This window comes from Halichondria panicea, chromosome 5, assembly GCF_963675165.1.
Source record: "Halichondria panicea chromosome 5, odHalPani1.1, whole genome shotgun sequence".
NCBI classification, from domain to species: domain Eukaryota; kingdom Metazoa; phylum Porifera; class Demospongiae; order Suberitida; family Halichondriidae; genus Halichondria; species Halichondria panicea.
In genome coordinates this window covers 6,979,767-7,006,631 of record NC_087381.1, presented here as the reverse complement: position 1 = coordinate 7,006,631, position 26,865 = coordinate 6,979,767, and the positions used below count along the sequence as shown (strand labels likewise).

At 42.8% G+C, this 26,865-nt stretch overlaps 4 protein-coding genes and 1 long non-coding RNA gene across 7 annotated transcripts in view; 1 reads left to right on the top strand and 4 right to left on the bottom strand.

The window, feature by feature from the left end:
• The window catches only part of LOC135335843 (uncharacterized), a gene marked incomplete in the record, with an annotated part of 743,773 nt that overhangs the window by 563,527 nt on the left and 153,381 nt on the right, over nucleotides 1–26,865 (bottom strand).
• Nucleotides 573–2,278, bottom strand: LOC135336078 (protein fem-1 homolog A-like). The gene is made up of 4 exons (XM_064531869.1): nucleotides 2,011–2,278; nucleotides 1,685–1,777; nucleotides 895–996; nucleotides 573–846 (listed from the first exon to the last, which is right to left on the bottom strand). The coding sequence occupies exons 1-4, from the start codon at nucleotides 2,042–2,044 to the stop codon at nucleotides 653–655; spliced, it is 423 nt and encodes a 140-aa protein (XP_064387939.1). The 5' UTR covers nucleotides 2,045–2,278; the 3' UTR covers nucleotides 573–652.
• LOC135336119 (uncharacterized) lies at nucleotides 8,401–11,302 on the top strand. 3 transcript variants are annotated; one of them, XR_010394727.1, is made up of 4 exons: nucleotides 8,402–8,437; nucleotides 8,552–8,696; nucleotides 10,600–10,863; nucleotides 10,915–11,302. It is a non-coding gene; the product is annotated as an uncharacterized LOC135336119 (long non-coding RNA). The 3 variants fall into 3 exon arrangements; XR_010394726.1 differs by having other exon boundaries at nucleotides 8,401–8,491; nucleotides 8,552–10,863; XR_010394725.1 differs by having other exon boundaries at nucleotides 8,552–10,863.
• Nucleotides 11,432–26,865, bottom strand: part of LOC135336007 (proline-serine-threonine phosphatase-interacting protein 1-like) — a 54,747-nt gene continuing 39,313 nt past the window's right edge. Inside the window, exons 2-12 of the mRNA XM_064531768.1 lie at nucleotides 15,730–15,866; nucleotides 14,953–15,053; nucleotides 14,826–14,900; nucleotides 14,429–14,573; nucleotides 13,980–14,147; nucleotides 13,579–13,704; nucleotides 13,086–13,184; nucleotides 12,536–12,695; nucleotides 12,171–12,299; nucleotides 11,846–11,928; nucleotides 11,432–11,785 (exon numbers count right to left, since the gene is read on the bottom strand). Coding sequence (XP_064387838.1) covers nucleotides 11,606–11,785; nucleotides 11,846–11,928; nucleotides 12,171–12,299; nucleotides 12,536–12,695; nucleotides 13,086–13,184; nucleotides 13,579–13,704; nucleotides 13,980–14,147; nucleotides 14,429–14,573; nucleotides 14,826–14,900; nucleotides 14,953–15,053; nucleotides 15,730–15,756 — 1,293 coding nt within the window. The 5' untranslated portion in view covers nucleotides 15,757–15,866 and the 3' untranslated portion in view covers nucleotides 11,432–11,605. The remainder of the gene's footprint in view (nucleotides 11,786–11,845; nucleotides 11,929–12,170; nucleotides 12,300–12,535; nucleotides 12,696–13,085; nucleotides 13,185–13,578; nucleotides 13,705–13,979; nucleotides 14,148–14,428; nucleotides 14,574–14,825; nucleotides 14,901–14,952; nucleotides 15,054–15,729; nucleotides 15,867–26,865) is intronic.
• LOC135335980 (cytoplasmic polyadenylation element-binding protein 1-like) lies at nucleotides 16,078–24,701 on the bottom strand. Its single transcript, XM_064531724.1, has 12 exons — nucleotides 24,513–24,701; nucleotides 24,178–24,283; nucleotides 23,662–23,861; nucleotides 22,939–23,103; nucleotides 22,594–22,699; nucleotides 22,186–22,365; nucleotides 20,315–20,430; nucleotides 19,729–19,819; nucleotides 18,311–18,408; nucleotides 17,767–17,911; nucleotides 17,353–17,531; nucleotides 16,078–16,972 (listed from the first exon to the last, which is right to left on the bottom strand). Exons 1-12 carry the CDS (start codon nucleotides 24,531–24,533, stop codon nucleotides 16,781–16,783), a joined length of 1,599 nt encoding a protein of 532 aa, XP_064387794.1. The 5' UTR covers nucleotides 24,534–24,701; the 3' UTR covers nucleotides 16,078–16,780.

The following is a 26,865-nucleotide window of genomic DNA, read 5'->3' as shown; positions in this document are numbered from 1 at the left end:
ACTGAGCGACAGACACACTACTGTAACCGAGGCCGCCTATGCGCCGCCTCGGGTAGTGTCTTGGCTGAGATCCAGAAAAGGGGAACTTTTCCTCAATCCTTAATCTGTCCCACAGTATATATATCATGCTATAGGCTATAACTTATAGCGGGTAAACTGGGCAAATCATGGATTAAAGATTACCAATGGCATGCAATTAGCTTGATAATCAGTCCCAGTACATCATTTGCACTTATAATGCCTGCAGCAATCGTCAAATTAAAAACTGCTAATAATAGCCAAACTTACAGCTATATATACACGGTATCAATAATAATATGCAATTCCATAAAGAGAAAAATTTAATAGTGCGATAAAACCAACAGGTCATTCATTGACAACCATGAACAAACTTTACTTGTTGTATCACAGTGATGAGTGATGGCGAGATACTTGACCACTTCCCAGTGTCCACTTTTGTAGGCCAGAGAGAGTGGGGTGTCACCAGCCTTGTTGACTGTACCTGTACATGTACGAGTGTACTGAGTGATGCAGCAATTGATGTACCATAAGTATGTACCAATACTTACTTTTAGGATCACAATGATGCTGGTTCACAAGGTACTTGACTGTGTCCAAGTGGCCATTAGCACAGGCCAGAGAGAGTGGGGTGTCACCAGCATTGTTGACTGTACCTGTACATGTACGAGTGTACTGAGTGATGCAGCAATTGATGTACCATAAGTATGTACCAATACTTACTTTTAGGATCACAATGATGCTGGTTCACAAGATACTTGACTGTGTCCAAGTGGCCATTAGCACAGGCCAGAGAGAGTGGGGTGTCACCAGCCTTGTTGACTGGCTCTGTGGAAGACCACCATCAACAACGTAACAGCACTGATAAACACTTACTATTTGGATCAACATGCTTGTTGATGAGAGCCTTGATCATCTCCAGGTCACCACGGGAACACTCAAGGGAGAGAGGAGTGTCTCCAGCCTGATTCACTGCAACTGTGGATACAAGCAAATCAGTGGCGTAGCCAGGATTTTGGGAAGGGCAGGGCTCAAATTATTTGAGCAGGACCAGAACTTAACACCTTAAAAAAAGATCATCACTTTTTCTCAGCAGTCAGCATGCGCATTAGATGGCCCTTCCCACATTTCCATTCAATGACATCATTCTAGTAACTATATGCATGCAGAATACATGGACAGATTGCAGTAATTCAAGAGTTGATAAAGCACAAAAGGGGGGGGGGCTCTAGCCCCTCAGCCCACCCTCTGCCTACGCCACTGCAAATTGCAGATGAAAATTAAGTCCACGAAAAGTGTTCGTTAATAAGAATTACCTGCTATCATGCAAATATTTAAAGGCGTGGCTTCCGGTAAGCAGTCATTCCGCGAACATTGTGCAACGAAATGGCTTTTAGAGGCCAATCCACGAAATATAAGTGAGCCGCGGCTCCTGATCAAGCATATACGGTATTTGTGACAAAACAGTACCTCAAGAAATTTTTTTTTTCTTTCACTCCTATAGACAATCTCTACTTATTTGCTTTTTGTTTGTCTGAGCCCCCAGTTAGTTATTAGTCATAATATTATCCAAAATGAGCCTCGATTATGTTGATAAGCGATTATTGTGGGCTCAGTCTAACTATAGGAGTGAACATGAAACTTGTTCTTGAGGTACCATTTTCACCTTTAGGATTGAGGCCCACAGTTTCCACAAGACGCTTGACACAGTCTAGCCAGCCATAGAATGCACTCACTGACAGAGCACTCTCACCTTCCCCTGCAGTTGGTATTGTTAGCATCATTAATTAAGACAGCATACGATTGTTAAGTTTACTTGCATTGTACAGTGCAGACGTGAATACAGACGAATAGAGTAAACAAACGATTATCGAACACGTTCTATTTTCTATTTTCGAACGCTTGTTCTCGAAGACAGCGGCTCAAACCACTAAGCTGATAGTACATATAGGTATATAGACTAGGTAAGGCTCTATTCAAGTCCGAACCCACGATCAGCAAAAAGCCTCCTCGGCGGAGTGGTCATGACAGGCCAAACAATCAACTATTGGAACAGATTTAGTTCAAACATAGCCACAAATCTTCGCTCTCTCTCTTGTATCAACAGAAGACTCTACAGAGCTAGCTACAATGCATAACGTAAAACTGCAACTTAGGAAAAAATGGAGAAAAGGTATTAATTGTTCGGATTTTTATGGCACTACTGCACTTTTTCAAGAGGCCACCATTGTCTAACGGCTTGCAGTCAGACCTCAAAACCAGAGCTGTACATAGTTTACTTGTTGTAAATTACGGTCATGCATTGTAGCTACCTCTTTAGAGCGCCTTCTGTTGATACGAGAGAGAGAGTTCGAAAAATCGTGGCTATGTTGGAACTAGAATAGTTGAACGTTTGGCCTTGTCACTCCACTTAGTGCTCTGAGCTGCTGTCCTCAAAACAAGTACTCGAAAATGATAATCGGTTGTTTACTCTACAGCAAAAGAGAAAAAGTCTACACAAGCTTACGGAGTAGTTTCCCATACAAGAATGTTAGTAATAAAACAGGAGCAATCATTTACTGACCTTGCTGAGTGCACACACTCTCTGCCAACTTGTACTCTCCAATGCTCACTAGCGCTTCCACAATATCCTTCCACTGCATGTCAATATTCTTGATTTTGGCTGCCTGGAGAGTTGCTGCTGTGGGATGTTGGCTCTTCTTTATGGTTTCCAGTTGGTGATTGCCCAATCCCAAGTGAACACCAAGTTGAAGCCATTGGTCACATTCCAACTGACTCAGCTGTTCCAGTGTTGGGTACGAGGACAGAGGATCTACATAATAGTTAGAAAAGGAAGTATTAAAGCCAAAGGGACTCATGTAGAATAATTATGGAGTGTACTGAGAAGGCATACCTGAGGCTAGCCTCCTTCACAAGGCCTAGACCTGCTACTGACTGTTCGCGCATGCGCAAAATTATTGGATAATATTCCCGTAATGTTTCCCATTACACTGAATTTTACCCAAATTATATCCTGAATAACATATACAGACAAAGAATACTCTTCATAAAGGCTGTGAGTCCTTTGTCAACATAGTAGGCTAAGGGTAGCTATTAGAATGCTATCACACGGGCTAGAAACCTTCACAATCACACTTCTATCCACTTTCTTCAATCCACTTCCGTTCGTTGTGACGTCATTGTTTTACTGAGCAAATACAATGGTATCCGAATTACCCACTTTCTGGGTAATAGGTGGCGCATGTGCAAACAGTCGATACCAGGCTCTCTCTTCTAGGAAGAGCGGCCTGGAATCGAGGCTAACCTGAGGCATTGTCATTGTCTAGTCATACACTGCATGTGGTATTGCACTGTACAAGTAAACTGCCGGAGGGCAATAATATAAACTATGGATGCAAATGTTGCTAGATTGAGATTATAGACATTGTGACCAATCATATTACACTATTTACAAAATTAACACATTCCCAACATGCACCTTCAAAGAAACTGATCACTAATTAACTGCATGAGATTTAACACATATGGAAGGTGCATGAACGGCATCACACGGAAACCACTGATCTAGCTGTACTGACCATGCAACTCACTAGATACCTACTGACTACTGTGTACAACAGCTGATGACCAACTCACCTCTAGGTCCAGGCTGGAACCCCTCCACATAGTCAGCCAAGGCATGGTACCCCTGCCATCTGGCCGTATCAGCAGCAGTATGTCCATCTATGTTCTGGATATCTGCATGGTTGGTTGAACAGGAGCACATGAACTGACAGTACATGTGGTTTACTGTGTGCTAGCACTCACCCAGACATTGACACAACATACAAACAAGTCAAACCAATGACAAAATATTTTGGATGCTTTGGAAAATATCTCTAAAATACGGTAAGAGAATATAAATTATATATATTATATATAAAATAATTATAAAAACCATGTCTACAATGTTATGGTTTGTATACAATAGATACGTAAACGTCATTAACAGTATAAAATTGTAAATTTACAATCTGCAATTAAATTATATAATTATTCTTCAAGTTGCCAAACTTCAAATGTTGTCAAATTTATCTGCTGCAGGTACTTGTATTTCCATAATGGGATAACCCTGTACCTACCAGACCATGAAACATGGTAAAAAGTGTTTGTAAGTACGTTACATAGTGGCCACCATTAATTGTACAATAACTTCTCAAATGTACCTACTGCTTTGCTAGCTACAATGGTGGTCACTGCCACACACCTGGACAAGATGATGACAGACACCTACTAACACAGCTGGACTAACACCCAGGCTCACCTGTGGGACAGTGTTGCTCCAGTAACAGCTCAGCAGTGGCTTTACAATTGTAGAGACATGCCGAGTGTAAGGTGGTCCTACCACTGTTACTTGTAGCAGCTACTATGGCCCCAAACTTGATTAGTAGTTCTGCAATGCGGAGATTGTTGTTAGCACATGCCCTGTGTAGTGGAGTCCATCCATTATGCTCTCTAGTGTAGTAGTCACTGTTGGGTGGAGCTCCTCTCTGTAGTGGCTCAAGCACTTCTCGGTTACAGCCATTCCAACTAGCCTTGTAGAGTTGTTCAGCAAGGTAGTCACTATGGGGAGATAAGATAAGTGCAGCCATCATTGATTAGTTAGTGTTTGGGTGTGCATGTGATAATGTTGTGGTAAATATACGATATACAATAGCCGTGAAGTGTCTGTAACCATGACGACTGATATTAATAGCTGACATAAACAGTGAAACAACAGTGGTGTCATGCACTAACCTCATTTCAGACAGTGACTTGCTTCCAATGTCTCTGTAACCTCACTAGCTTACTCAAGGCTTGCATACGACCAATATCATCAGTAGCAGCCACAGCTTTAGTGATAGTAACAACTTTCAACTTCTGCAATTAATACACAATAGATTCACAAAGTGTGCGTTGACTCAAGGGAGAGGATTGGTGAGCAAATTCATACCAAGTGCCAATGATGATCACCTCATAATAGTGACGGCTTAGTCTCAAAAGCGGATGGATCAGACCAATGTACTCCTGATCAGACCTGTTTAGTAAATACATTTATGATCATGTAACTGTTGATATTCGAACAACAGGTGTGCAACAAGTAAATCGTATCTGAACCCACTGGAGTGGTCATCTAAGCCATCCAGTTCCAGATAACACAACATAGTATTCAGTAACAAAAAGATTGATTGAGTACTAGCACATAATTATTAGCAATTTTTACCTGATTCTTGTATAAAGTAGCTTCTCACCAACTCTATATAGATCTACACAACACTCAGACTGACAGTAATTATGATTGGTCAAATCATCGTTGGTCACTACACACTATACTAGTATACCAAACAATGTCACGTCAGTACACCACACAGGAAAGGATGATGCAAATATATGCCGGAACCACTAAAACCAACCACCCACATCTAAGAATAACAACAATGCACAAACCTGCAACCCAACACCAGCTCACATTATACATATTCACGGGATGCCATGCACTTATACTCGATTCTCAGTGGAGACCATAATAATCAATTTGATAAATAATTATTGTTCTCATGAATGGATGGGATGCGTTACAAATACTAGCTATAATAATCAATTCTTAGTAGATTTTATCATTAATTTTCTAACTCGTGTGAATGACCATAAGAAGTAGTCTTGTCTAAAGGTAAGATATAGTAATAGGTAAGATATAGTAATAGGTAAGATATAGTATACATGCAGTGACCTCAAGGCTAACACATCAGGGACTAGGCAATGAACTCTTAGTATACACTAGCCTCGATATCCCAGGCCACTCTTCATCAGGGAAGTTCTCTTCAGGGGAGGTTATAGTTAAGGAGGCTAAGTATACACATACTTCACACAACACAGGATACACTCAACACTATAAAGTCATTACAGGCTTCTGGACTATCATTCAGCACACACAATGTATACCTCACAACAACACAAACACCTTCACATAGTCATAAAGTAAGTATAGTATAGCCCAACGCTGTTGTAAACTGTAAGGGAGCATGCTATCAACTTGTCAATGTTGATATTGGATTCTGTGGTAGATTGGATAGTGTCATGAATGCGACTATCCTTTGAAGTTTTGCTGAGCTGTTCAATTAGGACACTTGAACACCAGGTATATAGCATGTAGGACAGAGTGTACTACATGCAGTATAGTAGTTCAAGATTGTTGGCAAAATAATGGTTTGATTATCATGCACCTATAAATTAATGATAGAAATGAACTATCCGTATCAGGAGCACATACCTGACCGTATATATAGCTGGTGATTTCCGGGGGGCAAAATATTCGTCGTTGAACATTGGAACGAATATTTACCCACATGCAATTGAAGCGACCTTGCCCACCTTTACCTGCAGTGCAAGTGCAAGTAGCAACCATGAAAATATTATCCACGCAAACTGACTAAATTGCTCAACATGAATATTTTTCCCCTGAAAATTCGCCACTATTATACACAATTATTTGACAAGACTTGTACAATGGTGAGGGCAAAGGTTAGTGTCTTGCTACTGCCAGTGATGGTGTCTCCAATCATATCCTTGCAAACACAAGTAATAATAATTATACTGTGCATGATGATACTATTTGTAATAACTATGATGATATTTGATAACAGGTATATCAAGTCATAGAGCACAGGACAGCACAGAACTGGGCTAGCACAAATTTATCACGTAGAACATACAAAGACAGGAAACAAGTACAAACAGAGGAAACACCAATATACTAATATCATCTAACAGTATATACAGTCACTGCACTAGTAAACTGCATTGTGTTGAAAGATGCTTTCTATAAGTGTAATACCTATAGAACCCAAACAGACAAAACACACATCTTTACTTAGTGCCAAAACTAGCTACAAACTGGCAACAATCACAAACAGTATTTATACATGTACCTGGTTGTAAGTATCCAATATTGACATACACACACTTCTCATTCTGTAGGCAGCCATGAACAAAGGTGTGACTAGCTAGATATGCATTGTCATTGTAAGCACCACCTGTGGCTGTGATCCTGTCATAAAAAAATATCTGGTTCACTTGCAACACCAGCCGCCTCAGGGAAAGTTAGTGATCTCTTTGGCTAGATCCTGGACCATCCCTAAGTCTAAGAGTGTTTGTGCAGCCATATGGCTGGACTCAGTGCACATGTCCAGGGTAAATATCATTAGTACTCCCTTGTACACAAGGTTTCATGAAGTGTTTCTTATAGGCCTATAATTATGGTGACACACCAGGGTAATTACAAGCTTCTGCACTATCATTCTCAGCATGAACACAATATATCTCACAACAACACAACATGTTCAAACAGTTAATAGAGTTCATTTATCATTAATTTTATCGTTCGCGGTTTTGATGCCGTATATTCTTTTGGCATATTCGTGGTACTCTGCTACACTTTGTTTTTCTTCGTACTCTCTGATATAGAACATGCACATCAAAACACAGAAGAGACCAGCATTGAACAATACCGGTACCGGCTTTGATCCATCCCAATCAATGTGACTGTATATATACTTGGCCTTAGATCTTCCGGGAAATCTTGGGTCCAAGATCTTGCCCACTGGTGAAGGATATGGAGGAAGCTGCTACTGTCTATAGCTGTCTCCAACACTTGCTCTCCAACAGGAACACTAGCTACTGTAAGTTATCTCAGCTACTGTAGAATTCAGTCATTTTGGTAGATATCTTTGAGAGCCTGTAATGTGTGTGCTCAGAATAGTGATTGTACATGCATTACTCGATGCCTCTCAAGGTGATGAGTCACCTCTCCACTGTCCTCATGGTGCTGGCACATGACCTCATTCCAACCTCACAGCTTGAGTCACTACTCTCAGTATGTGTGAGCCTATGGCTATTCAACCCTGGCCTACTGCCTTTATTATATTGCCTGTTCTCTGTCCCTTATCCTATAGGGATGTTCTCTGTTCCCCCCCCCCCCCCCTCTATCATACCACCCTGTTCTCTGCCCCCCCCCCCCCCTCTGTTATATCCCCCTCCTAGGGCTGAGAGGTGAGCTGATGTCACTAGTGTGTGCACTCAACAGTGAGTGTCCTGCTGAAGTGAATGCTGCTAGTACTGAACTGTCCCAGAACAACTGTAACTAACATTATCAATTCCGATCATTTGTTGTGTTCATGTGTTGCACTATGTCTGGTGATAAATTAATTATAGTAAACACCTTTCTCTTCCAATGTACTTGTGTAAACTGGGGTGGGTTTTTGCGGCCACAAGTGCTCTCATAGTGGTTGCATGAATGCGCATGCGCAGCTCATATCTCTATGCAGCAGCTCAATGCTCTATTCTGATTGGTTGCTAAGCCGTGCACCAGTAGTTGCCCTCGTGGACATGTTACAAGAAGACGGTGAGTTCTTCCGCTCTCTTGCTGATCTTCTGCTAGTGTCAGTTTGATTGTTGGGTAACAGATTGTTGCAATTGTATTTATAATTCTGTGCTTACTAATTATTTTGTTCCTCAGGATTTTTATGAAGCGCTGAGCGCGCGAGCAGCAGCAATAGCATGCAGTGCATGACTAGACTCTACACAGATCGAATTAATGTTGCAGTCAGACAAGAACAGATCATCCACATGATGTACGTGTTCGGGCCTCACATTGGAATAAGGTAACCATCCTTGCAAGAGAATAGACACATCAGTGTGTGTAACTAACTAACTGCTTTCATTTAGGTGGTTTTGTTTTGTTGAGGCTTATTGTTGACTTGAATCTGTTGTTGATGTTTGATTAATGATTTGCATGCTTTACTGTGGCCTCTTTTTATGACTGTGATTGTGTGTAGGCCATGCAGCTATTAATAGTAACATGCTTGCCAGCACTGCGCTAGCTAGTAGATAAATAGTTAGGGCCTCGCCTTACGTGAGTGTACGCATGGCTAAGAGTCTATTACTCTGCATGGCCTTGAACCCTTTGGGGGGGGGGGAGTGGTGTCCGTAGCACTGGAGTAACCAATCAGAATGTGTGTGGAAGGTTCTTCAACAGTCAAGTCACAGGACAGCAGCATCTTGTTCTTGTAACCGTTGTCGAACCAGCCTTCGGGGTGCAATGATGGATTACTCATGGCACTTAAGTCTACCAGAGGGAGCACTCTGCTGTTAGTACCTGCCTAAGGGGAGACCAGCACAGGGTATGTTCCTCCGGGAGCATATCCTGCCATAATAGGGAGTGTTGAGATCTCGTTATCAGTTCCAATAGAGTCAGTTAGCTAGGCTCATTAGAAAATAGCTAGCGTTAGACAACTGCTGCTTCTTGGCTTATGCTAATCGGCTTTTTTAGGATGTCCCTACTACACATGGAATTGGTAAGTTCAGGCTTTAACTAAACCCTAGGTGTGCCAAAGGAACTGTAGCCTTTGACTGGATTAGTGAAGAGTAGTCTTGAGCACTTGTGCAAGCCTTGCGTGCCAGGCTTGTTGCAACTGGAGTCGACAAGGGCTTCAAGAGCAAGGAGGTGTTGTCTCTGTGAGTCTACTGTTGTTGAACCATCCCACACATTCTGGTTGATTACTTCTGTGCTCACAGTCACAGGGTCCCTTTAGTTTATTATGCCCTTATTGTATTAGTCCCTTGGGCAAGGAAACTACTGGTGGTGTTCCCTTAGTTATGGCATGGGCTTGTCAATACTGTGACTACTGGTGAGGATAGTTCAACAGAGGATTGAGCTGAGGAATAGCAGGTTGCAGGAAAGTGTCTTCTGTCTATCTGAACCCAGCCAGTGGTTTGACGTCAGTGTCGTGGACCTGTAGTGTACTGAACGGACGAGCATCTGTTGTGAGTATCAGCTTTGGTGAAAACAGCACGGCAGCCGCCCTCCTTGGAGGGGGTGTGAGGACTCCGGTCAGTCAAGAGGGGTTGAAGCGATTGCTTGGTACACGGTTAGCACACTAACTGTTGTACCCGTCAATCCATTGGCTGGTTTGGACAGGCAGACGGTACTTCCCTGCAACCTACTGCTCCTCAGCTCAATCCTCTGTTGAACTATCCTCAACCAGTACAGTTGCAGTACTTACAAGCCCATGCACGGTAGGGTTGTAGGTGGCCCCTTGCTAATGATGGGTAATTAAAGAATTGGTCAAAATTAATGTTGTGGTGTTAGTCTGGAAATAAACAAATTGACCTCCTGTGGTTGAATTGTTTCAAAGATTAATTATGTGGTTGGTTGATTGTGGGAGTGTCTTCCTCTGCACACTGGTTTGTGCTGAGTGTTGGTCTGTATGGTGAAACTGGATGGCTGTATTGATAACAATGATCTGAATGGTGATTTTGTTTGTGACATTGTCGTGAAAATTAATTAGTTGTTGGAATTCTCATCATCTTCTCTCTACACGTTGGCAGTTGGTTTGGTGTTTGTTGACACTGCTGAATGTGGTTGCAATCGTCTGTGCATGGCTGTTGTTGGGTTGGCTTGGCTAACAATTATTTTGCTAACTCTTGTCATGTGTTCCTCCACAGCAAACCTTGTGCACTGACCAATATCCACTCATGTTGGCACATTTTCTTTTCTCTCCACAGCTACTGTGCCTTGAGAAGACAATAAAGTGTGTGTGTGTGTTGTGGTAAGCAGTGTGTCCCCTACACAGGTGAGGTTATTAACCCTTTGTGAATATCAAACATTTCATGATAGCTTGCAGGTGCTATGGCTACACTGGTGGAGGGGGTGTGGCCACACTGGTAGGTGATTGTTGCTATCACTTGTGCTATCTCATTCCTCAGCAATTAACTATCTGATACGTGTAATTGCATCTTCAATAATAACAGTGTGTGGCTCCTCGGCAGGTAAGAACTTCTACATTGCTGTATATGCGCACATTTCACGATTGCTTGCAGGAGCCATGGCTACATGCACTGGTGGAGGGGGTGTGGCTACACTGGTGGGGAGATGTTTTGCTCAGCTACTATTGGTATGTTCAAGTTTCACCTTGTCACTGATCACTCTCTCTCCCTCACATGCATGTGGTATCAAAAAAACGTGGAGCTATGGCCACACTGGTGCAGCTACTATTGGTATGTTCAAGTTTAACCTTGTCACTAGCTGATCACTCTTCCTTTCCGACATGTGGTGTATTTGGGTGGAAGTACAGAGGAAGAAATAAAAAAAACATTTTGTTTGATGGGTGGAGTTATAACACCCATCAATATAGGTTTTGTAATTATTTTTATTTTATTGTACATTTTACTCTTAGAATGAAAATGAATTTTTGATCACACAACAAAACTATTAAATGCACACGATCTTTGCCAGAACGCAAACAGTTAAATCTGCCATTGATTACATCATAGATAATACATGGGCTATACCTAACCTAACCCTGGCCAGAGTATTAAAATGCTAAAAATAATGGAATTCACAAGCACACACAATTGTCATGGCAACACATGTACACGTACGCTGAAACTAATACAAAAAAACCTACAATTAATGTAATGATCACTACAATAAAACTCTAGTGGCTAATAATAATAATACTAAAAGTCATGTGACACAAACACAAGTCATGTGATATAGGGTCGTATGTTCCTAGGGGTCATCTCCCTCGAGACCTTGCACATAAGCTGAGGGGAACATCCCCTTCCTCCCGTCACTGAGTTGACCACACCACCAGACATCATCTTCTCGAGATATGAGGGTAATTACGTCCCCTTCGACTAACTCCAGCTCCTCACTGCCCTGTGCTTCGTACGCATACACGGCTACCACCTGGAGAAAGGGCGCGGGGCATATAGTGGATCACATGACTAGTTATATACACACACGAACCGTGTCGTGTTGCTTAGGAGCAGAGTAGTAATCACTTTCAGGGGCGTATGGTTGGTTCATGGTTTCCCCAATGGTGGAGTACACTGTATGGGGATAAGTCAGGATACTTATAAAATACTTTAGTATACTATAGGACATGTCAGGATACTCTCAAGATACTCTCAGGATACTACTATAGACGTATTAATCATGGTATTTTATTAAAATAGGCCAAAATATTCCATCTCTAGAATATAACTTCTACTGAACATTTCAGGAACTACGACATGTTAGGATATTACACAACATACATGTATCAGGATATTATAGGTATACTAGAACTCACCATCAGGAGCATCAGGCGCTACAGCTTGACCTCGACTAATAGCATCAATAGGTGTGGGCGGGAGTGCCTTCTGTGGAGGGGGTGGGATGTGTGAGCTTGACAGGGACACACCCACTCCAGTACGAGTGCCTATGGAAAGTTACACATAACAAACATCATACAATTAATAACAAGAGTACATGATGAACACAAGTACTCAAGCCACACCCACAGTTATATAGTGACACTCAAGCCACACCCACAGTTATATAGTGACACTCAAGCCACACCCACAGTTATATAGTGACACTCAAGCCACACCCACAGTTATATAGTGGCACTCAAGCCACACCCACAGTTATATAGTGACACTAAGCCACACCCACCTACGCCTGACACCACAGAGGGGCCAGTATCGGGATTGTAGTAGTTGATGTATTGCACTGCTTGAGGGCGTCCTGAACCAACGGCCTTGCCACTGACAAACAAATCAATATCAGCATCCACGTCACATTCCTCCAGACTCTTGCGAGTGCTCTCACATGACTAGAGGGAAGCGTTATATTATTATTAATTATTATACACGTAGGGGAAGGTTATATATTGCACTGTGTAGATGTATTCTCTGAGCACACACACACACCCACTCACACGCCCACACCACACTTGCGAGTGCTCTCACTATGACTGGAGGCATATACATGTATTAGGGAAGGCTGCACTGTGTAGATAGTACGCATGCACGCACCCACCCACCCACCCACACACACACACACACACACACACACACACACACCAGACTCAAAAAGCGTGGGCTACATGTATATAAAAGTGCCTGTTTTTTCGGAGCTAACTTTGATTGTCGATACTTTGTGTTAGAAACGCCCATTTTTTAAATCTAAAACACCCCCACTCACACGCCCACACCACACTCACAGTGTCAATGTCGACGGTGCATTTTGACAGGAGGTTCGTGTAGGTCCACATCTGGTGACGCAGGTACGCAATACGCTGCTCCTCAAGCTCTTGGAATTGCTGCAAGCAAAGGGTTAAACAATCAGAGAGTGAAAGGGTTAAAACAATCAGAGAGTTTACTGCATATTGGGAGCCTTGCAATAACATCTTATAACTTCAGTTGATTTTAAAGCTAACACATTCCAGAGTGACATTATAGAGTATCGAATACCTCTGATGCACAGTAAATCTTCTCCCCCTACTAGTACATGTATTATGGACTCTTGGTACACTGCACAACCATCACTGTGTTCGGGATACTACAACCAGCCCTTTAGGATTCTAAATCATGTAGAAACTAAACAGTGTCTATAGACCCCCAGGCTGACTGACCAACTATGTAGACCCCCCAGGCTGACTGACCTACTATATAGACCCCCCCCAGGCTGACCTACCATATAGACCCCCCACCTACCTTGCACAGTATCTCCATCTCCCTCTCCCAGAGCTGACGTGACTCCTCAAGGTTACGCACACTCTCCTGATAAGTGGTGTCAGCATTATTGGCAGACTGACGTGACGTCTCCATTCTACGAGCAGCCTGTGTGGGCGGTGTGTGTGTGTGTGTGTGTGGGCGGGGACTTAAATTACACAAAGAATACATGCACACGTACATAAATTATAGCTGTTGCTAAAAATTATGCTAATCAAAAAACTTGTTTTGGAAAGGTACTCTCTGAGAGTTATTGAATGCATCATCTGAACTCAACTACGGGTCTCAAAGATAGCTACATTGCACCAAAATTAATTATTAATTGTAATCATAATACTGGAGTAGCCATTATTAGACTAACATGATTGACCTTTGACCTGTACCTGAGTGAGGGTGTTGGGCTTTGTCTGAGGATTGGCATGTAATTTGTTACTGTTCTCCTCCATTTTGTCAGCTTCCTTGCAGCGACTGTCATACGTGTTCTTGAGTGTGTTGTTCTTATCGTAACATTTCTTCTTGTGTTGAGCAGCTCTCTTCACAGTATCCTCACTCTGTGTGTGTGTGTGGTGTGGGAGGGGAGTCAGTGTGTGTGTGTGTGGTGTGGGCGTGAGTGTGTGGGAGGGGAGTCAGTGTGTGTGGGTGGTGTGTGTGTGAAGTTGAAACACACGTCATGTATCGTACACACAGAGAGCAACACACAACAGATGCACACACATGTCACGGTGAGTGTTGCAGGTCAAAGTGAGTATACAAGAATAGACAGTGAAACTAAAACACTTCTAAATAATAAACACTGCCATCAACAGATTAATGCCAGGTAACTCTAGTCCACCTTCTTGCGTATGTCCCTCTGCTGTTCCCGGAACTCCTTGAGAGTGTGGTGGACCTGCTCCAGTATAGTCTGAGCTAGTCCAACGTGAAGCTGACCAATCGTGTCAGTGTCTGATCGAAGTGTGTCCCATGACTTGCGTAGTGACCTGTGTGTATAAGAATAGAGATTGTACCCTGAACCCTGTACTCTCTAAGGATCATGTAGACAAAGTTTATACTAACATCTCACACAGGACTAATATGTTACCACTACAAGAGCTTGCATATTATCGAGCGACCTAGCTGATGATAATAGCAGATGATGACAAGTGTCATGTATTTCATACAGGCCTAACATGTTACCAGTACATGAGCTCAACCTGGCTTATGCTACAATGACCTAATCTCTCTATACTGACCCGATCTCCTCTTTTCCTGAGGTGGTTCGAGACAGTTTGATCAAACTCTCTCCATAGTCTCTCTCAATCTTGGCTCTGTTTGGAGTAGAACAACTGAACACTGTTATGACTGATGTGACAGACTTACCTCTTCTCGAGATACTCCTCAAAGTCTTGGCACATCCGCTTGCCATCTTTGAGGCGCTTAACAAGTGTATCATACCCCTGAGTGCTGCAGAACTCTGTGCTCTGTGTGTGTGTGGGCGTGTGTGAGGAGTGAGTGTGTGTGTGTGTGTGTGTGTGTGTGTGTGTGTGTGTGGGGGGGGGGTAATAAAATGCTACTCCTATATATACTTCACTTCCTGGTAGTCAATCACAAACTGACCTACCACACACACCCACACACACACACACACACACACACACACGCGCGCACACATTACACAAGATAATACACACACACACACACACACACACACACACACACACACACACCACACGCCCACACACACATTACACAAGATAATACACACACACACACACACACACACACACACACACACACACACACACACACACATTACACAAGATAATACACACACTACTTGTTGACCTAAAGCAGCGTGCATGTGGCTTAGTGTTTATGCTCGCACACTCACACCATATATGGCTAAAAAACACGTTTTGAAAAAACAGCCTGTAAAATGCACACACGACAATTAGGTACATATATAATTACAGCCTCATATATAACACTGTGAAGTGATGCATGTCACGATATAAGACAATATCTGGGAATGGTCTAGACACCACTGAACACATTGCATTCAACGGTGCTAGCTAGCTATTCCAAGCCTAGAAACTATACAACGTTGACCCCACCCATCATTCAAGCTTCATGGCTGCACACACGCTCTATACTTACCCAGAAATTATCGGCAAACTTTGACATGATGTCCACAGCTCTGGTCGCCCTACTGTCACTTCAACACGAGCGCGCGCAGGGCACACTGCTTCAGCGCTTCTTAATGCTAGAGCTAGAGCTAGAGACACATCAACACACATCAACACAAAACTGTTCTTTATGACGTCACTGAAGGTCAACTCCTCCCACATTAAAATTAAATTAGGTAATGGTCTTATAGAATTTGTGCTTTCAATTGTAGCCGCGGGCATAGAATCGAAGCTGTCTAATTGGGTAATGGTCGTTAAGTTGTTATCTTCAACTTTATTTTACCCGCGCATGCGCATGTTGGTGTCTACTACAGATTGATTGCAAGATTTAATTAAGAGAATCATCAAAAAATGTGTACAAATTGGTTTCATCAAAAAATTGATTTGAGGTTAAATGAGTGATAATAATTATTGTAAGTGATTCTACAAAATATGTGTCAGCTAAAATTGGGAGATAAAAATAATAGCTGGTTTCTAAATCAAATTGCCAAGCGCTATATAAAGAACTTGCATAAAAAAGATGATTAGTACAATTGATTGACGTAACGAATACAGGAACATAACGTAAGACAAAATTGGCACCTGTGCCTAATATAGAAAATGAACTAAAATGGAACAGCATAGTCTAAATTAATGAGCGTCCGTATATAACTACCTATGACCAATCAGATCACAGAGTCCATTCATCCATCGTCGTCAAGGCAACAGCCGCAAGCAAATCAATAAAAGAATTTATCGGATGGCACAAAGTGTCGATAAAATAAAATAAGTGTTTTGAAAGTGTGCTGCCTAAAATTACGATGTAATAAAAATTTGCAGGGGGTGGGGTGGGCGGGGCATACGAGAATAGAGAGTAACAAAGTATTTGCGTGAAAATATAAAGTGTGAGCAAAATGAACTAAACACTGCGTTACATACGGGTACTAGATTTGGGCATAGACCGGACGAATTAAATTCTGTTTAACAAAAATCGAACACAATCAAAACGAAAGAGATTGCCAAAAGTTCAAATGAACGAAGCCTTACAAAGCGTGGGTTGTCTTGGACGTGCGTGTGAGTGGGCGGTGGTTTTGGTAGCCCTCAATGGAGTGTTGCCATTGCCAACACGAGCGACAGAAGTATTTGAAACAGTGGAAGTCTCGACAGAAATACGGACCAACCACACGCGAGCACATCGTACAGAGAGAGTCCTCGAGGTAGGGGTCGATCTGGACCTGTGTGTGTGTGTGGAAGGTGGAGTGGGCGTGTGTTAGGGTGGTGTGTGTTGTGTGGAGGGTGGAGTGGGTGTGTGTGTGTGTTATTGACCAATCGGCTCATGTTTAGAAAACAATTGTATAGACCCTAATAAGTTGTGCTTTCAGAAAGGACATGAAAACAGGTAGTAATGAAACACACACGTTGCACTCTAAAAAAAATAACAATTTGATTCTGAAAACTAGTCAATACAAAGACCTCCTAAAGACCCACATTATATATTTGCTTGTAACTGAGTAAACTATTAAATCGATGCATTCAGAACCACTTTTCGATGGTGTGCTTGATACAAAGTTCTGTGATTACTCGAAATCTATAACTATTTACATGTATGATGTACCTTCTTAGAGAACTTTGTAGTTTTGATTTCCACGAAGCCAGCTCTCACAGCTTTCATGAAGCTCTTCTGGTTGCCATAAGTAACACGTCCGGAGCCAATCGGATACTTGTATCTGTCAGTGTCGATGCCAGCGTAGACCACACCCCCAAACAGGTCGTTCATAATGTGAGCAAGGATATCTGCAGAGGCAATAAAGAATAAAATAAAAACAATCTAGTACTGAATAACAAAATTCACTCACTATAATAACAACTTTTACTACTTCAAAATATAATTATCGGGTTTCGAAATACGACACATTCTTAATATGCAAATTGTGCAAATTTCCAACAGACACGCAAATGCAACTTAACGTACGCGTTTCCCCAATAGGGATGTATCAGCATTAATAAGGCCCCCCACATAGGCACATACCAGCATTGATGAGGCCGTGTAGACCCCCCACAAAGACAGTTCTGCTGGGGTCTAGTCGAGGTGAGGGACAGCGAATGGAGTTACTGTCAGACAGAGCCCAGGGAATGATCTGAACCTCCTTATTCTTCATACGCCTCGAGGACACCTGATGATAATTATAGTAATCATGAATTATGAAGTTGTGTGGAGGAGGGAAGTATAAGATTATAGGCAGGCAACACCGTGAGCAATTTATAGGCATACACACACACAAGCTATACTGTGACACGCCCACACACACAAGCTATACTGTGAGATGCCCACACACACAAGCTGTACTGTGAGATGCCCACACACACAAGCTGTACTGTGAGATGCCCACACACACAAGCTGTACTGTGAGATGCCCACACACACAAGCTGTACTGTGGGACGCCCACACACACAAGCTGTACTGTGAGACGCCCAAACACACAAACTATACTGTGAGACGCCCACACACACAAGCTGTACTGTGGGACATCCACACACACAAGCTATACTGTGAGACGCCCACTCCACACACCTTGTAGTAGTACTGCGAGGCATCCATGGGGTCATGGGCACAATTCATCAGCAGTCCCTTCACTGACTTCTCACACTCAAAGGTCAGATAAACATAACCTAGAGAGAGAGAAACAGGGATATACTTCTAAATTACATAACAATGAAAGCACTGATGCCTCGGTGAATGTATCAAGCTGCTAGGTGTCACATGATACGATATGATTACAATGATGTATGTTATGTTCAAATCTACGAATTTAAACCCAAGACATGGTATAATTATATTATACACGACATACAGTACACAACACAGTGTGTGGTTGGGTTGAGGGCAGTAGCTATACAAAAAGCCAGTTAAATCTGACCAGCCAATATCCTTTATAACAGGTGGGCACTTGAGTGTGGCCAATATGAAGGTTACCATGTGAACACAACATTGCTATATACCACATTTAATTTCAGTGTATAACCCAGTGTTCCCTATTCCATTAGTACTGCTGTACAAACTACAACAAAATAAATATCCCCAACTAAATATCTAGATTTGGCATCAGAGGTCAAAGTTTGCTCATAGCGTCGCTCAGACAAGAGGTGTCAGATAAGAAAACTCATCATCTGCCAAAAGAATAACGAAATAACAAACTAGCTCCCAACATACAAACTAACGCTTAGTACTGTGCTTTGCAGCTCACTTGGAAGCTTGGGGCCAATATGGAAAAGAAACAACACAAACTAGCAGAATGTAATTATGGCAACCTTACCTAGGTAATTAAATTGCTCTACACTAGCTATCCTAGTTCTTCTTTAATTTACTGTGCCTCAAACTTGCCAGTGAGCTGGAAGCTACTACATACCACAACTAAGGGTCTCACAAGTTGTAGATCACCACTAGAGCAATTAATCTAGTGTCTCTGATCTCACAACAGCTAGATAACCAGAATCACCACACCAGATCAATGGTGGCAGATGGAGCAGAGGTCACTAGACTCTAGATTAACCAATGTCAGACCAGCTACTATGAACACACACCACTTGGTGAACAGGATAAGCCAGTGGTCACTCCACTAGTGTAGGGCACCACTGAGATAAGGGATGTAGATGACCCTCAGGCTGTCCTTAGTGGCAATCTCTACAGCCACTTCCATTGTTCCCTCAGCATTGGGTTTGGAGCTAAGTTTGTTCTAGGGTTCTATAGCTTTATGTGGGGGCTAGTCGGAGGATATAACTGAGCTAGTCATGGAACATCTGAGCATTGCATCAAAGGGCCACCTCACAATGACAGTACACACACACACTCTGACCATACCAGCACACACAACTATAGGCTACAGGCCCCTCCACCTGTTACCTAATACCAGTTATTCAGTCAGAACTATTTAGAGTATATCACACTGGCTTGGTGGCCCTTGTAACCATGGTACTCACGCCTGTGCTCACCTTTGGGTGGATGGCGGCTGTGTTTATTCTCTTTGCCTGGCCAGTCAATGTTCAGTGGACCATAGATTTGGAACGCCTGCTGCAGACCAACCTGTGTGGGTGTGGAGTGTGTGTGATGTGTGGAGGGTAACTTGTCCATAAATAAACACACACTAATAATTATACTTTTCCTGACCATGGACTCTTGTATATTCTCAGAAAGCAAACAATGTGGTAATCACTGTCCACTTCACTAAAGTACTAAACCCAAGAGATGAATCTGTAGCTCTAGACAGCCCATCACATTATCCTCACACAAATCTAAATAATGTTGTGACAACTTGTCTACCAGCACACAGCTTCCTAAGGCTGCATGTACATGCTATAAAACGTCTTCCATATAAGGAATTCTCAACCCCCAAGAATTTTTTTTTATGTTGCAAAGATTCAGTGTATAATTATGGAGATTTGGCATCAGAGGTCAAAGTTTGCTCATTGCGTCGCTCAGACAAGAGGTGTCAGATAAGAAAACTCATCATCTGCCAAACACACACAGCCTAACAACAACTACATGTACCCTCCACTGTAATATAGTGACTATACTTACCTCAGTGATGTCCCAGGGCACTCCACCGAGGAACACTCTACAAGAGAAGGTGGGGTTCTTGTGTCTCCTTGGAGGCAGCTCACCACTCCATGTGCACACCAGCTCTGTCAGTGCACCTGATACAGGGGGAGGGGCTTGAATATAATGTATTGTAATTATCACATAACTTTGTTGGCAGGAGAAAACAAAAAAAATAGCTGGTTGTATAGCTCTGTGTAATGACAATGTCGTTACACAGTATTAGCAAGGTCTTGGCAGTGCTGCTGATTCAGCCATGCATGGGTCAGAGTATTCAAGCATGTGTGTACATCATCAATGAAGCTTTCCTCTTTGGCAGTGGACCTAATAGCTACATCAATAAGCATGGAATAGACAATGGCAGTGCTGGTGGGAGGAGGGGGCTGCCAGACACTACTGTTAATATCATCAGCCTATTATTTGTTATTTTATAGTGATGTTTTTTAGTTACCACTGACATAGGCACTCGGCTACCAGGGCCTAGGCTAAGCACACACAAGCAGCTACTAGAGTCTGTCAGTGGGGCTATGACACACACACAGGCAGCAGGTGTTGCTGGCAGTCAATGGTAGAGGTCACTGTTGAAGCCAACCAACTAGAGCACCTTACACAAGCTGTGGTCAACAGCTACAAGGCTTCTACAAGGAACAGTGAATACTTTTGCCCAGAAATATGCCCTAGGGAAGTAAGCAGCACACAGTGACTGTTGGACAATAACCATGACTGACACTAGTAAACACAGGGAGGACAATGCTGGAATATCAGCACACAAATCTCTATACTAATACTGTACATGTGCACTGTAGCTTTTAATACCTTATGCCTTCAGTCAGTACTGCAGTTAGGGACAGGACAATGGACAGTGTGTACAGGGCCAACAGGACAATGCACACACAGCTAGTATGTACAGGCCAACCCCCTCTGCCATCACTCACAATAAAGCTAGACCACTGGAAAGCTAACTGGAAAGCAGTGTCAACCAACCATTAATCCACTAGCCTGTATTGATATATACTTCCTAGTGGAGGTTTCACTTGCTACTAGCTATAGGGCTTTACCTCCTAACTGCAGTATAACAAGCCCCAGTAATATGTATTAGCTGTACACACAAGCCTAAGCAATGGGGTTATAGACTCAGTTAATCATAGCCGTAACAAGACAACTGATATAATCTGCCAGCAAAAGTTAGATCGCAAAATATCAAATTTTTTTTACTGATTTGGTTCATTCGTTCACTCACCCAACATTCTAGTAACACGGTAGTACACAGGTCAGCTGGTGTATTGATGATGTCAGGCAGGAGGCCATACAACTACAGCCTAGCTATCATCCACCATATGCTAGGGCCACTGCTAGGACTTCCACCCCCCAGAGTGCTCACAACCACCAGCCCACACTTCACACACACAACACCTCCATGCAGCTACGCCCCGAGAGGCATACATAGGAAAAAACAAAAATAATATGCTTACAGTACAAAAAAACAGAACAATGTATAACCTGAGGCACTATTAGTATCCTCGATAGCCTCGAGATACTAATTGTGACTTTGGGCTTCTGACTCCACAAGCAGTGTCTAACTATGATGACCTAGATCTCTACACAGCCATGAGGTCATACTACCGATACTACAGTTATGGTACATGGACTGTACACACACCAGCCAGATGACAAGAGCAGATAATACACCATCTACTGTTTGCTAAAGATCAGAACAAAAACACGAGATTGAAAACTAAGCACTGTCATTATACACCACGGAGTAAATGCAACCTGACGCTAAATCAGTGATAGGTTAATTTTATGAATGTGTACTGTTAATTAGGTCGAGTAATATTGAAACGGTTACATACCTGCCGATGGGCCGGAATACACTGTACGACAGCCGACTGAGCCCATGTGTCCGTTGGGATAGTGTGTGGGTGGAGTGGGCGGTGGCGTGAAGTGTGAGGGTGGTGGGAGGTAGATCCTGTCAACTGGCATACCCTCGTATAAAGGAGCAGGCACATCAAACATTCCCGGTGGACCACCACCTGTAGAGGGGGTGTGGTCTGTATAATAGCATCTATATCTGTATTTTGATAATCAACAATTTTGCTTTCTATAGCAGACCAAAAGCAATCATTTTATCAGATAACATTATCAAAGCTAATTAAGGCAAACCAAAAACAAACATTTCCTTGAAAGTGGGCAACAACTTACACAGATAGTATAAGAGTGTGTGTGTGTGTGTGTGTGTGTGTGTGTGTGTGTGGGCGTACCAGTGAAGAGTGGAGCTGGTCTCCTCAGCTGTGGATGTGGTGGGTGACCAGTCAGCCAGGTGAAACGTCCCTCACAGCCTGCCTCCACTGGGCTGCTATCAATCATCTAGCAGAGGAGGGCAGTCATTTATTGTATAGGAAGAATTTAACACCCATCTTGATAATGAACACAATCATGTCAGCAGTGAGTGTCACATGATGCAGGCTGTGAGGCTATAAGGCTTGTGTGCTTTTTCTAGATTTTCAGCCAAAATTATTATTATAAGAGGGCAAACTAGAGACTCTATAAAATTATACAGACATGATTGATATTTCTTGCAATAAAAAGAGAAAAATTAATCATACCTCAGGTGAGCTTGACAGTGAGAAGTGGTCTGACTCTCCGTCGGATGTGCCCATCGTGTGTAGGAGGGCGTCGCCGTCACGAGAGGGGGCATGGTAGTAGGCGTGGTCAGGATACTGAGGAATGTAGGGCTCTCTGAGTGGGTGGGCTGTCAGTGACACTCGGCTCTGTGTAGTGTGTGTGTGTGTGGTGGGCGGGGAGATAGCATCAGCGTGATATGTACCACTATGCACAAAGGCATGATTTACACTGTGTACAAAAATTAACGCTCAAATATTCTTAATATTCTTTAAAATTTCTACCGCATATCATGAAGGAAGGTCTTATATTATACACTTATACTGTTGCTTGAATCACAATTGTTCTGTTGCAAACATTGTAAATATATTGTCACTAGCACAGATAGCAAGTGAAGGCTCAATCATGAGAACAATGGATCACTCTGACGACCACATCCTCTCAACAGACACAGTCTACACTAGCTGTAACAATATTCACACCTTGTAACTTGAGTACCGCAGAGCTAGCTGCTATTGAGTGATTCAGCCAATAAAAATAACGACCAGATAATTATAAACCTGACCACGATATAGTGGAACATAATTCATCTCCAACAAATTACTAGCTATAAAATTATTCGCTTCAGTTAAAATATTTCCCACCTTCCATAGCTACATAGCACACTAACTGCATAACATTATTGTCACTTGTATTATATTCCTCACCAGCATATCAGAGAGAGATGGTTCAGGTCCGTTATTAGCAGGGTTCACCATGACGACCCCAGGGCTGAGTGGGTGTGGCTTGTTGCCAAGAGACTCGAACCCTGAGTCCAGCGAGCTCTCTGAAGAGCTGCTATTGAATGACCGCGTGAGAGGGAGGTCCATCGTAGCACTGTAAGTCCAGGGACTCTGTGTCATCGGCACTATGGGAGAGAGGGGGATAGTGAGGGAGGGGGGTGGTGAGGGGGGGGGGATGGTGAGGGGACCTTGTACTACTCTATATGGTAATGTATATGTAACCCACAGAGCTTGAAAGTGAATACCTGCCTTACCACATAATCACTTTCAAGACTATTTGGCAGTCAGTCCTCTCACAGCTTGCATGCCAAATACCAGCAGTTAATGGATACAAGCATTGCCAGCGAATACAACTATAGCTAGCTAGCTATAATTATTATTGGGTAGCATATTAGGAGGTATGATGGTTAAATGGGCTGCAGCAGGTTTTAATAATGATACCTTGACTCTTGTTGGCAGGCTCTGAGCTTGTTCGCTGTATTGGACCTGCTCTCTTGTTGAATATAACAGGAGCTTCTCCCTCACTGCCTTCTGGAGAACTAACAGGCTGTATAGGAAATAACAGGATATTATAATTATGATTCATATGAAAACAACAATTTTAATAAGATTAGTCCATGATACCACCAGCTAGCTAGATGATCATTGCAACACACACCCTACATCATTAACAACAAGCCAGCAAGCAGCTCGCGACTATGCGCATGCAGCGAGATGGCTGGCTAGCTAAAATATCGTCTGCATATAAAATAATAATTATTAAAAGCTTTTCTTACCGAAGTGCAGATTTCAGGCATCTTGTAGCGAGTGTTGAAGGTCGTAGCAAATCTTTAGTCCACTGTAGGTATTGGTTCCTCGGCTGTACCGTCGGTTAGTGGGTTAAAAAGCTGCTAAAAAAGCCTTGTCAGAAATGATAAAAAGGATTTTGTGAGCCACGTTGCTTCTGGACATCTCTTGTAGTCGCGACCTCATGCATCACGTGAGCCCGCGCATATCGCGTAAATTGACTTGCACTACACACCCACATGTACACACAATGAGGTGATGTGTTAGTGATTGTTCTAGGTGACTCATATCTTTTGCTGGTATATAACAACCACAAAAATGTATACATGCCATGAAGCTACATGTAGTAATCTATCCTGTATGAGGATTTTATATCTGTGTGTGTGTGTGTGCATTGTGGATGTTGCATTCACCAGGAAGGTATTTCGAAATTTTAGCAGCAAACAATTTCCCATTATTTCCCCATCATAACCCCACTACCCCATGAGGCCCATCTGGCACGTTTTAATGCACCTAAAACCACACGCTTATGTCCATGGAAACGTTCATTATAATTCCTGCATATAGTCACACTAGCGATGCATTGGCTAAAAAGGTGGTAAAAGGTTTTATCTTTTCTAACAAAAGATGTGAGTACAGTCGGTCATTCAGAATCAAAAGCCATTCACTGAGCAACTGTAGCAGCTATAGAGAGACAAAAGTGTGGACATGAGATGCATTGTGCAGTCCATGGTTCACTCTAACCTCATCTCATTCACTCTACAACAGGTACACTGTGACAGGCATTCAGTACAAAACCACCACATGTAGCACGGTGTTATCAACAAAGCACTTATCAAGTCAGCCCATTTACTGTGGTCTGCTGGTGGCAATACACGGTAGTAGGTCTTATCTGACATCAGATAGAGGCGGCTAGGTGAAGCTGCTGCAGTGCTGCAGAGTGGTCAACAACACACACTCTGTCATAGTGTGCATGCTAGCATCTGCTGTTAGGATGAGGTACATGCAGTTATCCATGTTTGTGTTGAGAGGTGACACATGCATTAATTAGGCTGAGATGCTTTCCACACTGTCAGTGATTTATTGCTATATAAACAGGCAGTGATAACTCACAACAAGACACTCACTCACAGTGGTGGGGAAGTGACCACCTCACTGTACCAATACAACCACATAATAGCAACCAAAATATTCCCCTCCATGGAATTAATAGGTTTTTCTACCCCCAAATATGCTACACTGTAACATAGTAGCTGGAAGTCAGTGTGGCTGTCAGGGTTGGTAGCTACCAACAGTATCATGGTTCCTCTCGTGTGCACGTGGTGGCAGCCTTCCTGCAAGGAAAGGGGGGAAGTCATATCACCATCCCTTCATATCACCATCACTCACTTTGCAGTGATTGAAGTGGTTCTTGTGTTGGGTAATGAAATAGAAAGGGATGTATCAGTTTCACAAACAGTATGGAACTTTTGCAAGATCTAGAATGATAGAGTGCTACCCACTCCAGTTACCATGTACACACACACACACACACACACACACACACACACACACGCGCGCGCGCGTACAGGTTTTGAGCTGAACCTTCAATCTGCTACTGAATACCAAGGCATGCAGGAGGAAGGCTTTCTGTAAGCTGAGATGTAAGACGCAAGTTTCTAGAACAGAGGTTGTACACACACACATAACACAGAGGACCAACTGATTATTAGCAGCAGCTGGTGACTATCAATAGAGCTCTTGGCCACAAACAAGCAAGCCATACAGAAGTTAAAAGCAGTTGCCTAGACACATACTTTGCTCCTTATCAGTGATAATCTAATCACCAGGGTTATTAGCCTCCAACAGGAGGTTACCCTAGCTATAGTTATGACATCACAAATGATCTACATAATAATAATTAAGACATTAAAGGAGCAGAACATGTTATGCACTCTGAACTTAATGACTTAATGACAAAACATAATCTTGCTATTGAGATATTGTTAGTCCACCACTATCGCACAATACTCGGGGTGCTTGCTGGCATAGTGTTGCACGTAGGTACAAGTCGGCCTGACTTTGACACCAGAAGTGACAGCATGATCTAGAGCTGCTTTAGTGAGGACTCCTCCTAGTCCTTGGCCACGATGTGAGGAGGGGACCTCTGTATGTGTTAGGTCCAGTACAGTCTGTCCATGTACTGATATGGTGTGGTACTGTAGGTAGCCTTCCTGACCTAATGGTGGTGTGTGCACACGGGTATGTGGTGAAGGGTGGTGTGTGCACACGGGTATGTGGTGAAGGGTGGTGTGTGCAAGGGTAATGTGTGAAGGGTGGTGTGTGCACACGGGTATGTGGTGA

What these genes read in the sequence shown, in the direction of transcription:
- LOC135336078 (XM_064531869.1), bottom strand. Translation starts at nt 2,044, where the DNA reads ATGACCACTCCGCCGAGGAGGCTTTTTGCTGATC. An exon ending in TGTGGGCCTCAATCCTAAAG is followed by an intron (nt 997 to 1,684) that starts GTGAAAATGGTA and finishes TTGTATCCACAG; the next exon opens with TTGCAGTGAATCAGGCTGGA. An exon ending in CAAGCATGTTGATCCAAATA is followed by an intron (nt 847 to 894) that starts GTAAGTGTTTAT and finishes GGTCTTCCACAG; the next exon opens with AGCCAGTCAACAAGGCTGGT.
- LOC135335980 (XM_064531724.1), bottom strand. Translation starts at nt 24,533, where the DNA reads ATGCCTGAAATCTGCACTTCG. An exon ending in TGCCTGAAATCTGCACTTCG is followed by an intron (nt 24,284 to 24,512) that starts GTAAGAAAAGCT and finishes TTTCCTATACAG; the next exon opens with CCTGTTAGTTCTCCAGAAGG. An exon ending in GTATTCCGGCCCATCGGCAG is followed by an intron (nt 20,431 to 22,185) that starts GTATGTAACCGT and finishes CCCCTGTATCAG; the next exon opens with GTGCACTGACAGAGCTGGTG.